Consider the following 16,273-nt stretch of genomic DNA (forward strand, 5'->3'; position numbering starts at 1 on the left):
TCAATCAATAAACCAAGTTAATGTTCATTGACAGTTATTGTGTTTTTAAAGACAAACCCAGAGGGAATATTATGATGTGAAATGTACTAATGTGAAAGCATCCTTTGGTATAAATGTGTTTATAAACGAGTGAGTCAAATTAGTTTAATAAGCCGAAGGCCATTAGTTATTGGCAGATGCTGTCTCACGCATGACTGGTTCAAATGTCATGAATAGAAACATTTTGGTCCCCACTTGTCATTAAAATTCATCAGAATGGCTTCATGAAACTTTCATTTATTCCAATGTTATATTTGTTCACAAGGCTTAACAACCAAAGTCGTTACTGTTCTAGGGGAAAAGAAAATGCCCCAGCACGTTTTCTGTTAACCATCACATTTTACCTGCATGTGTAAGGGTTCATTCTTCATTTCAAATTGTTCCATACTGTAATGAATGTCATTATTAAACCTATCATCCATTTGTCCCTCTCAATACCTTTTTACCTCTCCAACGGCGTGGAATTTCCTCATCTCACTGAGGCGTGTGAATATATGAAACATGTTGTTTACTAAAAGTGGAAATGGAGACACAATTATAGTAGGTCAATCAAGCACATGTTCAGGGGGTTAATGCCCGCTAGGACAAGAAGTAGAGGGCCTGGGTTCGGAATTTGTTCCTTCTTTACAACCGGCTATTATTCACAACACAGGTGATTGATAATACCACAGTAAGGAAAGTCACGCCGTGCCTTTATGATATTCCTTCTCAGAGCTGACTGTGCAAAGAGAAGTCAGCACAACTGTGTGGCTGCAGGACCTGGAATCAAGAAAAGTAGTCAATTTATACTTTGGTATGACTCTCATTTATTCAGGATTAGTAGTATAATTTAAAGTACTTGTGAATAAAATGTCTTTAAGATAAGTTTTAATATAGTGAACATGTTACTAAAGGCTGCCACAATAGTGCACTATATACGTATATATGTTGCTTTAAAGGAGTTTTGTTATTTTGCGTAATACAGTCGTTCATTGTCTTGCCTAGAGTTAGATAAGAAGATTGATAGCACTCTCATATCTGTACGCTGTTGTTATTTTTCTGGATTTACACACATGCATCAAATGTGGAAATGTGGGTCTCCACAGCGCAACAGCCCCGAGCAGTTAGCCAGTAACTTGCTCCTACTGAGCCGGTTACGTCAGGTTTGAGGGGAAAAGAACAGGTGACAAAAGAAGAGGAATGTGAAGACGCCCTTTTTTGGTTGTTTGTCCGCTCCTCCTCCTCCTCCTCCTCATCATCATCATCATCATCATCATCATCATCATCATCATCATCATCATCATCATCATCATCATCATCATCATCATCATCATCATCATGATGTGATTAATATGATGGGATTATAAAACCCAGAGAAACTTAAAACTTAAACTTAAACTTGAAGTGCCACTCAAGCAAATGTAAAAGGAGTTGGCATTATACAAATTTAAAAACCACACACGCACACGCACACGCACACACACGCACACGCACACGCACACACACACACACACACACACACACACACACACACACACACACACACACACACACACACACACACACACACCACACCACAAATTATGGTTCAAAGCAGGGGCTCTTTAATGAGAATAAGTAGGCATACATTTAATATATCATGAATTTAATATGATAAAATAAAATTAAAACATAAGAAACTAGAAGGGAGCTCCTTTTTCTTTTTTCAAAACTTTATTTAGAACAATTCAGTACATTATAACTTCTCGTAGGAATATTGAATTTGCATTTCTCAACAAAACATTATGAACATACTCAAAGCGGCCAGGCTCTATTGACAATTCATTAAGGTACATACATAAACATATACAAATCAAATAAAGTACATAGTACATATATAATAAAGTAAAAATACTTAAGGCAATTATCCCCTTCTGTCAGTCAATATAACAGTCCTCAAATCGGTGTCTATACACAAATAAATCAATGTATCACACATTATTTGTATTTTGAGAATCTTTAAAGAAGATTGCAGACATTTTTACAGAAAAACAGAACAAACAACAGAAATTTTTTTTTATTTAAAACACCAAAAATTGTGACATAGAATGGCAAATATTTGGGGTATAGCTGGTTTGTATCAGCTGATTTTCGTAAAGAAGAAATATATTCATTTAATTTATTTTTAAACCAATCTAGTGATGGATTCAGATGTTTTCATTTACTTGAATGTGATATGATATTAAAAGGTTGAATATGTAGAATCTTTATTTAAAGCTTAATTTAAAGAATAAAATAAAATACACACACAGGGAGTTTTGAAGGCTACAGAATGAAGGTATTGCTTTTCCATAAAAAAAAAAATATTTAGTGTGAATTAATCTTTTATTTTATTTTTTTTGACGGGTTTGACAATGACTTTCTGTCACTCTCTGTGTACATTGTACCAGCCAATAAGCGGCCGGGTTGCCAGGGTTGTCTGTTGTTGGGTGCAGCTACTGTAGGCTGGCACCGGGTGAAATGGAGTTTGCCAATCCTGCAGCTGCTTTGTTATTTGTCCCAGCAGCTGAGTGGCCGGAGACGGGCAAAAACCAGAGTCAATATGGGCCAAGCATCACTCGATGGAGTGAGATAAAGGAGTTCAACAGCATTAAAAGACACATCCAAATGGCTTCTTTTATCCTTGATCAGTAAGCTAACTTTCATGTTTACTGTAACTGTCATACTCCTCTGCAATAATTGTTTTTATGGTGCGATTTTCCGGAGGGGATGGCTTCAAATAGGCTCAAACAGACTCTGGTCTCCTGTAGGCTACTGGGAACCTGGCAACCCGAGTGCTGGAATTAATTTCTGTTGTTGCAACTACAATCTTGAGACACTAGATGGTGGTGTTCTGCTCATTCTCTTGTTTCAACCTTTAACCATAATTATTATAATGTTGACCATATCAAATATCTATGTATATTAAAATGTGTTGCGTGTCAAATGTTACTGGACATGAATAAAAGAGATGTTCAATGATTTCAGGTCCTATAAGACAGACTAGAAGGGCACTCCACATGCCGTGTGAATTTTCCCAGTAGAAAACTCATTTGTCCGATTATTACGATGATACTAGAATGCAGCAGAAGTGACCTATCACAGTGTTAACGGAAGTGAAAAAAATAAATGTCTCCGCCCCCAAATGTCGGCCAATGGGCTCTTCCTCTGTCCTTTCCACCAAGTTTGATTTCATGGAAGTTTGTATAAGAATGATAAATGATTAAATAAATGCATGCATATATCTAAATAATAATAATACATGCTTTACATTCATTTCTATATTTGTGTTCACCTACATTTATTTATTTATATTTGTATGTGTACATGTTTTAATGGGGTAGGAGGTCCGATTTATTAATACATTTATTTATTCAGTTATTTAGTTATTCCCGTATGTATGTATACATGCATTTATTTACTTTTTGAAACTTAAGTCATGTTAAGTCCTCCATAAAGCACAAACTCCTTGATGCGGTCTCCAGCAGATGTCGCTCGTCACACATCATCTCTGTGAAAAAGAGGACCGGTCTGTCTACCGAGAACACCTGAGTTCCCAAGGCTACGGAAGGAGGCTAAGACATCAAAAAAAGATGCTCTGTGGGGTATTACGCATGCGCAGTGGAACTGGAGCTGCGCTGTTCGAGGGTTTCAGGTTTGTGAATACAACAAAAGACAAAATCAGTGCAATATAAATCAAGTATGATTACTCACCACAACATTCATCGTCCCATGTTCTATGACAGCTCTAGATGTTACTGCGCATGTGTCATACCCGAAAGCCGAGACATTTTTTTTTCTGACTCTGCCTCTTTCCATTAGTCTTGTGAGTTCCCCGGAAGTTACCTGCAGTCTAAACGAGGAATAGCAAATACAGTTTTACATTAAAGTGACCCATCCTCACGATTTCGCTATCTCTCCTGATTCACGTCCCGCTGCTCAGCAATGCGACACTGATTCATTCACTCACAGAAAATATACACGTAAGTTTCTGTTTCTTTTTCTTTTTTGAAATGCACTTTCAAAAGACATGTTTAACTAGTTAAACCTGAAAATACAACCACTCCTCCGGACCTCAAGCTATTATTTTTATTTTATTATTATTTTATTAAGCTTTTAAACTAGGAATAATGGCTCCAGAAAATGGCAATTTTTATTTTTAATAACATTTGTGGGTTCCCAATGTCCCAGCTAAGATATTTCTTCTTTTCTTTGTTTTATGTGACTGTAAACTCAATGTCTTTATTTTACTTTTTACTGTTTTATGACATTTTATAGAGAAAAAATGCAGATTAATCAATCAGTTAGTTGCCGCCCTAATATATTGAGTATATTCATTATTCAGTCTCAGTTTATCTTGCTAATTTGTATAATGACAGTCAAGTCTTCCACTGCCTTTTACTTTTATTAATTGATCTGTTTATTATTTTAGATTAGTCTAATTTAATAGTCAATGACTGAAAATGACTAAGCAATAGTTAACTGCTTTAAGATTCAATGAGTCACTGGTTTCAGCTTCTCAAATGCGAAGAGTTTGATGGTTTTCTTCTTCTATGATAGTGAAATTCATATTTCAGGGTTTTGCACAAACAATTTGTAAATGTCAGCCTGGAAATGTAATGACCAAGATTTCTTATATCGCATCATCTTGAGAATAAAACTCTAAAGAATGTATCCTGTTGTTAGGTTCGCGAGGCATCAAACTGATACAGTGCAGTACAGAAAAATACCTCATGACACAACAATGTGCCTCCATGTTGAATAGTCATCACAGAGTCATACCTGAAGGTATTTCTATCCACCCATCTGAAGAGACAGGTTTTACCACATCTCAGTTTCATCTGTAAACTTTCCTCTACTGAATTCAGTGTTAAAATCAGGTTAAAGGGGTTCAAATTTACATAATGAGTTCAGGCTTGGAAATGTAGTGTTTACTGAGGAGGGAATGTATTGAATAGTAATGTAGGACTAACGGAAACCTTAGATTATCTGATAAAAGCTGAAATTGAAAGATAATTCCTGATACCTGAAACCGTAGCTGACAAATCTCCCTTTAAAGCAGCGGATCTCAAACTGTGTGCAGTGCCACGATACTGGTGTGCCATGGGAGCTGGCCAGGTGTGCCTTGAAATTTGTTTTATTAATGATGATATTCATTGAATCATATGTAAAAGTGTTCCTTGCAAATACTTTTTCCATAAAGGGTGTGGCTTGGTACAAAAACATTAAAACATCTTTTGATGTCTTTATCAACAGTCTTTATCTGATGTTATTAAATCTTATAAATATATAAAAATCTTAGTCTCAGATTCTGTAATGACTTGGCAAACTCTGTCCCCTGAAGAAGATCATGTGTTACAATTAAAAGCTCCAGAAAAGCAATTAAATGGACCTTGTGGGGAGACTGTTGTGGTAAAATTTTCCACACCACTGGAGGTCCAACTGAGCTCCAGATAAATAAAAATACAAGGAAGAGTATCCATTTATCACATCTTTTTGTGAACATATTATTTCAATTGTTTTCACTATAACATTATAAATCCATACATTTATGTTTATGAGTCATTTCTTATTTTACAATCCTTTTTTTTAGAAATAATGTACCGGTACATTCTCGGACTGGTGGCTCCCTGGATCATCTATCGCTGGTACAAGGACAGAAGAAGAGTGTCCAACAAAGAAGATAAATATGTCTACATCACTGGCTGTGACTCTGGGTTCGGTAATCTACTCGCAAGGCACCTGGATGGGCAAGGCTTCAATGTCATTGCAGGCTGTTACACTAAGAATGGTGAGGAGGAGCTGAAGAAGGCCGCCTCCGACAGACTGGCGACCGTTCACCTGGATGTCACCGACTCCGAGAGCGTCAGCAAAACCGCAGCTCTCATCAAGACTCTGGTTGGACAGAAGGGTGAGAGGCCTTGAGGTTCTCATTTTATAAGGTCACATGTAAAGGTCCCATTTTATGCTCATTTTCAGATTCATACTTGTATTTTTGGTTTCTGCTAGAACATGTTTAACAGCACTGTAGTAAAGTCAAAGTTTCTGAATCGGGCTTTTTGCATTTCACTGTGGATTGAGTATTTTGCTACTTTCACAGTATTTATATAACACCTCAACCGGCTTTATTATCAAAAAGACATCTCACCTTGTATAATTTTGGGCCTTTTTATTTGTTTGTTTGTTTATTTCCCAGGTATTATGTTAAATGATTACATTTTACAGCATAGAATTTCAAGGGAATCAACAATATCTGTCATTTTCTGTCATATTTGTTTTGTTGTAGTTTTGATAATTTATCATTATTTTATGACTTTAAAGGAAAAGTTCAACGTTTTAAGAAATACACTAATTCACTTCCTAACAAGAGTTAGATGAGAAGATTGATTCCAAATTTACGTCTGTGGGTTAGCCTGGTTCTGTTCAACGATGGTAAAAATCCACCTCTCAAGATCACTAATTAACACACCAACTCATGTTTGTTGAATCTGAACAAAAACAGAACAGCAGTAAAAAAAATTACAATTTATATTTTCACAGGGAGCTATGTGCTAACTTTCAAAAGAGCTAGGCTAGCTGTTTCCCCGTTTCCAGTTTTTATGCTAAACTAAGCTAACTGGCAGTTGGCTGTAGCGTCATATTTACTGTACAGACATGAAAGTGGTATCAATTGTCATCTAACTCGTGGCAAAAAAGACAAAAACTATATTTCCCATAATGTCACAGTATTCCTCTCGCTCAAGTTTTAGGAATGAAGCTGTAATTGGAGTTTTCTGTGATGCATATTGCCATGTGGGTGTTAACGCTATCATCCGTTGTGTTCATCATCTTGTTGTTTTTCTCCAGGCCTGTGGGCCGTGGTGAACAATGCCGGAGTCGCTCTGCCGTCTGGTCCCACTGACTGGCTCACTATAGACGACTACAAGGAAATGCTAGCTGTCAATCTATGCGGCGTAATCGATGTAACACTGAGCGTCCTATCTCTCATCAAAAAGGCCAAAGGCAGAGTGGTCAATGTCGCCAGTGTGTTTGGGCGTGTCAGCCCGTTCGGCGGGCCTTACTGCGTGTCCAAGTACGGAGTGGAGTCTTTCAATGACACTCTGCGGTGAGAGGAGACGTAACTTTTTCATGTTGTACACACATTGTTATTCCCGCAAATGTGTTCTTACAGCAGACCTTATTTGTTTTTCAGTCTAAACATGGCACCGTTTGGAATCAAGGTTGCGTGCATTGAGCCAGGCTTCTTCAAAACAAATGTGACTGATACAGCGGCAATGCAAAATAACCTGAGGAAGCTCTGGGACAGGTTACCTCAGGATACGAAGGACGACTATGGGCCTGGTTTCTTGAAAGCATGTGAGTAACTCCACCTTTGTTAATAGATAATAATAACCTTTTTTAATTATTGCTATAGCTCAAGACATTACAGAACAATTCACAAACATAGAGGAGATGGTTTTGTCGAATGGTGCCCATCTCTCCAAACATGACCTGTGATCGTCTCCATAACGTGAATCATCTTTTTCTGATAAATTCTTTTTGAAATTTAGAGGCAAATAAAAGAAAGTGCTGCATTCAGTGTCCAGTTAATACCCAAAGTCAACTGACTCTCTTAAGGCTAGACTTTATTAATACAGCACTTCTTAAAACAGGGTTACAAAGTGCGGAAAGTAATGAAGCACTCAGGAGAAAGAATTTGTCCGCGAACTGTCGAACTCTCCAGCTTATCGGATTGTTTTGATCTTACAGCACATGAAAGAGAAACAGATACAAACATCATTCATGCCCACAGCTATTGCCCTCCTCAACTCTTTGATTATGTTGCAGCTAGACGTATTTTACATATTTTTCTTGTAATGTTATGTAGGTCATACTTAGGTTTATCTCAGATTATATTATTGCTGCTGGATTCTGTTGATGTGCTGTGATCCTGATTGTAATTCTATGCTGGTCATTCTTAGTATGTTTGTTTATTGATGCAGTGCTACTGAGCCTGTTATTTCATGTTTGTTTTATGTTGTGCTTGTTGTACTATGTCACAAAATCAATTGCCCTTTGGGGGAACATCAAGTTAAAAGAAAAAAAGTTATTTAGTAGTTTTCCCGTAAAGAACTGTGAAATTTAGTAATAATTTGAGAGAAAAGTCACAATGTTTTCATATATGTTAATTTGTAATATCCTTTTTGATGCTTCACCTGACTTAGCTTAATGTTTCATTGTGATTCATTGTTTTGTAGTGTGCCAATGAACCGTGTCTTTTTTCCATTTCATTAGAGCCAAATTACGCAGCTTTTTCCACAAAACTACTTCCTAGGAAATCATTGGGGTCTAAATAGAAATGACTGAGCTGTATCTTAACCAAATATGTGGCTGTCTCTTTCAGCTATTGACATGTTGGATCAAAGGTTTAAGATGTTGACGGACGGCAACCTGATGAAAGTGGTCGGCTGCATGGAGCATGCCATCTCTGCCGTTCATCCTCGTACCCGCTACTCTGCTGGATGGGATGCAAAGTTCTTCTGGTTGCCCATGTCCTACATGCCGACCTGCATCTCAGATAGAATAATGTGTAAAAATAGCCCCACCCCATATCCAAAAGTATCTGCACCGTAGTTTTTGCCAAATTAGTTGTTGAGAGGAAAAAATGGGCTACTTGAAAGATCACTTACACTTAGTGGTCACTTTATAAGGTACACCTGTACAATTGAATACAGCTTTTCTGATTCTGATAATGTTTTTTTACACTGTCGTAGAGGTGTTCACTCACTTGTATGTGCAATGTTAGCACCTAGATCATCACATAGATGGTTGATCCAGCTTACCAATAGAATAGGTGATAACGGCCTGCTGAGGCAACTAGGAGGTAGAGTGGAGTCTTACTGCCTCATGTCTATGGTCGGGATAAACAGCTGACAACGGCCAGCCAGTCGGATGATAACGTGGTGTTCCAGATGAAGTCGGAAGTCACATTTTCAATTTTGCAAACATAGTGTACATCAGAGAATTCTCCAAGCCCCGACCTCGCAATCCAACATGGCAGCCCGTCATAAACAGTAGTTAAAGCTGTAGGAATACATTGTTGCTACAATGCTCATTAGCACAAAATAAAGCATAATGCATTGTTATCAGTTGGTGTTGCTGACGATGGCTAACCTGGCAAACCCATTTAATATTATAATTTTTTTGACTTTATAACTGGAAAGTAACTGAAAAGATGCTGAGTCACCAAAAAAACAAACTTTCTTGGCTTTTGGGTATGACACAGGTGCAGGGGGGACTGAAGCTGTGCTGTTGGAGGATTACAGAAGATGGCGATAGTAATAAAGGGATGGTTTCAGCTCAGGTGCTCTTTGGTTGCATGTTGCACTGTCCGACGCTGGGTGGCGGATATATACAAAGTACACCCTCAATAATAAACATATAATTCCTGACAATGTCAACAAGAACTGAACATAAATAAACTTTGTCTATGTAGAATTTATGGCAAAGTTGTTCCAATGAATTGCATTAGATTGTACAATTGTTCCTTTTTATAAAATGGCCACTGAGGTTATGTGTTTGTTAGTTTTACTGCCATAAAGGTTTGTACATGAAGGATTTCACCATTTACAACATCACATAAAGACTTTCTTTAATATAAAACATGTTTGGCTTGTCTTGATGACTTTTGTTCCCCATGGTTACCTTATAAGATCTAAATGTAATTCATACGACTTATTCTTAAGTCATATGATGACCGGAAATACAATCAACTCAATAATCTTTTAAAGCTTTTGATGGACTTTGGATCCTGTCTCAGTTTGAACCCGCTCTTTAGCTAATTTATTTTTTAATGTGGATCTCTCTTTGACATCAAATATAGAGTCTGTAACCTTTTGACTGAGATGTTGTTTTTTAGAGGGGATTTAAGGTAAAGGGGGGTTGCAGTTACCAATAGCAGGGGTCATGTAATCTGTTGTTGTCTATTACACAACCCCATGTTGGTGAAACATTTAACCCTGCTGTTACTGTGGACCTTGACACTGCAGACGCACTGAAAACGATCCTTGACTTGAAAGGATCGCCAGTTCTCTGATGAGGAAGACACTGTAGCCATGGTATGTTTGCGTTATTATTTAACATTTTTCACAATTTAAATATGTGCTTATTGGCTCTGATGATCACTTTTAGTCGATGAGTTGAAATTGACGCATTAAAGGATAGGTTAACAAAAATACAAAGCATCACAAACAAAATTCAGTTAATCTACTATGTGTTAATATAGCACAGTGTTGGAGGAAGTATTCAGATATTTCACTAAAGTAAAAGTAGTAACCACGCTGCAAAAAATACCTTAGAAAATATACTTAAAGTATCAAAAGTAAACTACTTACTTAAGAACTCATTATGCAAAGAAACTGAACCTGTGTTATCTTTAATATTATTGATGCATTATATGTTAATAATATTTTACCCTTGGTTGAACTAATAATAACAACTGCAGTTGTCTTGTTTAATAAATCACAAATGTTTCAAAATCAAATTTTAAATTGTAATCCGAAAAGTAACTGGTTACTGAAGCTGTCAGATAAATGTAGTGGAGTTAAAAACAACAACAACCAAGATATTTCCCTCCTGAATTTGGCAACGCAGTTTAAATTGGGAGTACTTCAGTAAAGTACAAGTCGCTTTAAAAATGTGCTGGAGGGCAGTACTTGAGTAAATGTTATTATTTAGTTTCAGATACTTCAACAATCAATGATCCTTTTGTTATTTAAGTGAACGAACCATTATTTTTAGACTCAATGCCACTTTTGCTGCATCATATTATTACTTATGTTATCATATAAGCGCCTCATGTTTAAGCAGTTGATATGAGAGATTTAAATATGGCCTGTTATAGGAATATACTGTATACGTATGTCTCCTGTGTGGGTGTATTTCTGCTATGGTCACATTATCCCACTAGATGGTGCTGGAGCACATATTAGCTGTGGTTAAGACACAGGAAAACGCCACAAAAACAAGACTTCCGCAAACAAACATCCACAGAGGATAACACAGTACAATAAATACAATTTCTATTGCACTAGAATAAGAGTATCTATTTCCTTAGAATAAATGTAATTAATATACTAGAATAACATTTATTGTACTAATATGAATGTAACAATTGCACAACTATGATGATTTCAGTACAATAAATACTGCCATGGAATAGATGTAATCATTGGTTTTACGGCTGCTTCTCCCCATCAAGGAAAAGGGTTAATGAGGATGACCAATGATAAAAGTTGGACATTGTGTATTTCAATGCTAATCTTCTATGCTTCTCTGTGTGCAATCTCAGGTGTCAACTGACAATTATTATTTATTGGAGGTAAGCAGATTTCTCTTTGTTTGCACAACTTCCACAAATATTCACTTTTTATTAACCATTTACAGAGAATGTGTGTAGAATATTGGGAAGGAAAGAAGAGGCGTGAAGTTAAAGCTGTGGATTGTATGTTTTTAGGTAATCCTGTCACATCCGGCCTTAACTTGTGTTTTACTTCTGGCCACTATCTTTGCCATCCGCTGGTACATCAGAGATTCGTACAAGATTGATGGCTTCAACCGGAAGCATGTGTTCATCACAGGCTGTGACAGCGGCTTTGGGAATCTGCTGGCGAGGCAGCTGGATGGAAAAGGCTTCCACGTCATAGCTGCATGTCTCACAGAGAAAGGTGCAGCAGACTTGGCAGCAACTGCCTCTTCCAGACTGAAGACCCTCCTGCTGAATGTTACAGACGCTGCGAGCATCAGGAGGGCGGTGGAGTTTGTGAGCAAAGAGGTCGGGGAGCGAGGTGAGCCAGGCCGGGCGGACAGCAGCAGGGGTCACAGACAGATAGGGTGCCAGTCAGAGTGAGGCACTGGGAGAGATAAAGGCAACCTGGACCATCCCATCATCAACTCATCATCCTCCTACTGATATGTTTAACACACGCTCTTTTTTTTTTGAAGGAGGGAGAAAATACTTAACCTACTTCATACAACCTTGTTAGGACGCAGTGTAAAATGTAAATAGAAACAGAATGTGATGATTTACAAATGATTGAAACCCCATATTTAATTGAAAATAGCACAAAGACAGCATTTCAAGTGTTGAAACAGAAATGTAACTGTTTTGGTACCACTCTGTTGCAACTCTTCTTTTAACAATTTTGTAAGCATTTGGGAACTGAGGAGACCGATTGCTGTCGTTTTGTTTCGGTGAAATAATCAAAAACCTTCCGTTCAATAATTTTCATTGATACTTTGAAAATATGAAAAAATATATCTTTTTTTAAGCATAGATTTGTATAGATAAAAAAAATGAATTTATTGATTGTAGAATAATCTATAATGAAAAATAATAATTAGTGGCAGGACAAACGTAAATACAAATATACAAACACATGAATATACACAACTGAGTTTACAGAGGGGCTGTAATTCTCATAGACTGTATAAAAATGGATGAAGCCTCTACGTCGAGGTCCATTCTCTCAACTTGATCCAATCGTACTCACCTACAGGAGTCACCATCTTGTCAGACTTTGACTCTGCCTCATTTCCTCTACCAAAAAGGGCATTGATGTGACGTTGGGGGGAGGGAGATACATCCATCTGGCATGTGTTTACATCCGAGGAGAAGTGAGGGCCAGTGGCTAGCTGTCACTCAAGAGGCCTTTAAACTTTAACCTCAAAAAAAAAATTCACCCTCCTCAGTGTTGTAATGGAGATATGACCTCAGCATACAGACTACAATGCTTTTTTTGTACCAGGCCTTAAAATAGGTTTAATTATGTTATGAAAACAGCCGGAGAAATTACTTTATTATGACACCAGCCCCTAGTGGACACTTGGTGAACTGCAATTTTTGGCACTTCTGTATTGGATCAAGCAGAAAATCGCTGTGGTTGGGGCTTGGTAAATATGTATTGTGCAAAATAGTGTCATGTGAAAATGAAATGAACATGGGCTTTTTAGCCTTATATTTATGATTAACATTATATTAAATAAAAAAGGGGGCACACAAACAAACAGAAACAAAGGCAGCAACATACAACCCAAAACTGCAGACCAAAACAACCAACCAACGGGAAGGAAATAAACATTTACCAGTTTGCTGATGATGAATGAATCAAACAAGCTGCTAACTGCAAAGATATTTCTAATATTTAGTGAAGATAGTACATCAGAAACATTATCTTCTGTCAACGGAAAAAAGATTTGAAGTTTATGTCTGCTGGTACTCATCCTGCCTCTTTTGTCTGCAGGTCTGTGGGGTCTGGTGAATAACGCTGGCAGGTCCGTCCCCATCGGTCCAACAGATTGGATGCAACTGGACGATTTCAAAAAGGTTTTGGATGTGAATCTGATCGGAGTTATTGAGGTGACACTTCAGTTTCTACCTCTGCTGAAAAAAGCCCAGGGCAGGGTGGTAAATGTGGCCAGTATTCTGGGCAGACTGTCTCTCACTGGTGGAGGATACTGTCTGTCCAAATGGGGAGTGGAGGCCTTCTCCGACAGCCTCAGGTATGCGAAGACGACAGATCTATCCCACTTTCTCTTAAGATAGTAACAACTATGAAGGGGTTATTAGAAACAAAACAAACCTGCATGTTCCGACTTCTGAAAATCAATGATCTCTTTGGTCTGAAAGACATTCAGTCAGTAGTGGAAGAAGTACTCACATCCCAATCTAGTTTTCATGACATAATTAATGTGAATGAAAAAAAGAAAAGCTCTCTTCATCCAGAAATACTGGATAATTCTACCTCTTTTGAAATGAAGTCCTTTGAGAAGTTTAGAGAGGAAATTGCTCATTGGTGACTTTATTAACAGACAACCACTGTTTTAAGCTTTAACAATGTGTGTATTTCATAGGCTTATTATATGGGGTTGCAGTGTAAGATAATAAGCCTGTGAATGTTCCCATTCGTCCAGGTCATCCTTATCCTCAAAGCAATTTCAGTAAAAAACAACTGGACTGGTTGTTTGTCTAGGTAGACGTTTCACCTCTCATCCAAGAGGCTTCATCAGTTCATGTACGCATCTGACCAGGCTGGGACTGGTCCAACTAACGTCAAGACCAACTGCCCACCAACGACTGTCACTCTAACGACGGGCGTGGGCACTTGGAGCACAAAGGGTTTCAGTGACATCACCGGCCTTGTGAGAGGTTAAATACTTGGATCTCACACCAGCTAGTCGGACCAGTCCCAGCCTGGTCCTGGACCAGTCCCAGCCTGTTCCTGGACCAGTCCCAGCCTGGTCTGATGCGTACATGAACTGATGAAGCCTCTTGGATGAGAGGGGAAACGTCTTCCTAGACAAATAACCAGTCCAGTTGTTTTTGACTGAAATTGCTTTGAGGATAGTGTAAGATAATAATAATAATTTCTGTAAGTTCTGTAATAATATTATTAGTTCATTAAAATCAATCATATCAAACTTTATTTATAAAGCTCCTTTCATACACTTAAGTGCAGTTCAAAGAGCTTCACAGATGACTGACAAGCTCATAATAAGACAAAACAAGTGCACAACTGTAAAAGAAAAGACAAAAACAATTTAACAATCCATGCAAGACAATAAAACTTTTTTTATTATAACATTATAAGTAGTATTATTTAAAAGCTACCTCAACAGTGGTGGTATAATACGTAGTGACATTAAAAACTAGATCAAAGAACTATATTTAAATAGAATAAAAAGACAAAAAATGACAGTTCAATTAAATAGAATAACATAAATACACTAAAGCAAGTGAATAAAATGATGTAAATAACATTTATTAAACATTCTTAATCAAAACCCTGGCTGAAAGGTTTTAAGTTTATGTTTGAAGTTTTCAATACTTCCAGCGGCCACAAGTAATAACAAGTAACAATGAATGTGGAATTAAAGTAATAAGTACAATATTTCTCTCTGAATTATGGTAAAATGTAAAAGTATGAAGTAGCATGAAATGGAAATGTTCAACTCAAGAACAAGTACTTTCCACTACTGTAAAAAGGCAACTGGTCATCTGCAAACCTTTGAATTTGAACTTGTTGTAAACCGACTTTTAAAGGAAAATTCTGAATAATGTTTTGTTTCTTCTGCCCAGGAGGGACATGCAGAACTTTGGCATCAAAGTGAGCATTATCGAGCCTGGGTTCTTCAAGACAGGTGTTACCAGTCTGGATCTTATTGAGGCTGACCTGAGGAGGCTGTGGAGCCGCCTCCCTGAAGATGTCAAAGACTCGTATGGTGGAGACAAATACTTTGATGACTGTGAGTGGAAGTACAACTGATAAAATTCAGCAACAAATAGTGTCAGATTAATAATCCGAATACTCTTTTCCTTTGTTTTTTCCCGTCAGATCTGAAAGCTCAGGACTTCTCCATGGGCATCTTGTGCAGTCCAGATATCTCCAAGGTGACCAGGTGTATGGAGCATGTGCTGACCGCTCGCTTCCCTCGCACACGTTATGGTGCAGGCTGGGATGCCAAGTTTTTTTGGATTCCTCTGTCCTACCTCCCTTCATTTGTGTCAGACGCTGTTATCAATATGTTTCTTCCAATCCCTAAGGATTTAAAGAAACATCTAGCAAAAGAATATTAGAGACCAGTTAAAAGTTTTGTTAAAACAGTATCTCAATAAGAAATAAAATGTAAACCTTAGTTAAGTAGAAACCCCCTTTGGTAGAGAATAAGAAATGTATCTTTAAGGTCCATCCATCCGTCCATCTTCAACTGCTCGTCCCTATCAGGGTCGCGGGGGGCTGGAGCCGATCCCAAGGCGGGGTACACCCTGGACAGGACGCCAGTCTATCACAGGGCACACAGAGACAAACACAGACAGACAACCATTCACACTCACATTCACACAACTTGTACTGTGCCAGGAAGCCGGAGAACCCGGAGAAAACCACCACTCCACCGCGTCGCCCCATGTTTAAGGTCCAATATTGAAAAAAGTTATATATCCATGTATTTTTTTATAAAGCAGGTCAAGGTGTTATATAAATACTGTGAAAGTATCAAAACACTAAATCCACAGAGAAATTCACACAGCTCATATTCAGAAACTGTGCCTTTACTGGGCCGCAGTAGCGCAGGGGTGACAGTAGCTCAGTCCATAGGTGACCCGGCTGGTAACCGCCGGTTCAAGTCCCTGTGTGGACCATGAATGGAGAGTGGACTGGTGGCTGGAGAGGTGCCAGTTCATCTCCTGGGCTCTGCTGAG

The 16,273-nt window shown here is 38.0% G+C and overlaps 2 protein-coding genes across 2 annotated transcripts; both read left to right on the top strand.

The window, feature by feature from the left end:
* The first annotated feature begins 3,882 nt into the window (after positions 1–3,882).
* Positions 3,883–9,671, top strand: dhrs9 (dehydrogenase/reductase (SDR family) member 9). Its single transcript, XM_083921394.1, has 5 exons — positions 3,883–4,019; positions 5,630–5,947; positions 6,883–7,141; positions 7,229–7,392; positions 8,420–9,671. Exons 2-5 carry the CDS (start codon positions 5,635–5,637, stop codon positions 8,647–8,649), a joined length of 966 nt encoding a protein of 321 aa, XP_083777520.1. The 5' UTR covers positions 3,883–4,019; positions 5,630–5,634; the 3' UTR covers positions 8,650–9,671.
* Positions 9,345–15,649, top strand: rdh1 (retinol dehydrogenase 1; the record flags this gene model as incomplete). Its single annotated transcript, XM_083921041.1, has 5 exons — positions 9,345–9,353; positions 11,531–11,861; positions 13,317–13,575; positions 15,152–15,318; positions 15,408–15,649. 5 exons carry the CDS (start codon positions 9,345–9,347, stop codon positions 15,647–15,649), a joined length of 1,008 nt encoding a protein of 335 aa, XP_083777167.1.
* Positions 15,650–16,273: the final 624 nt, after the last annotated feature.

This window comes from Echiichthys vipera (genome assembly GCF_963691815.1).
Source record: "Echiichthys vipera genome assembly, chromosome: 10".
NCBI lineage: Eukaryota > Metazoa > Chordata > Actinopteri > Perciformes > Trachinidae > Echiichthys > Echiichthys vipera.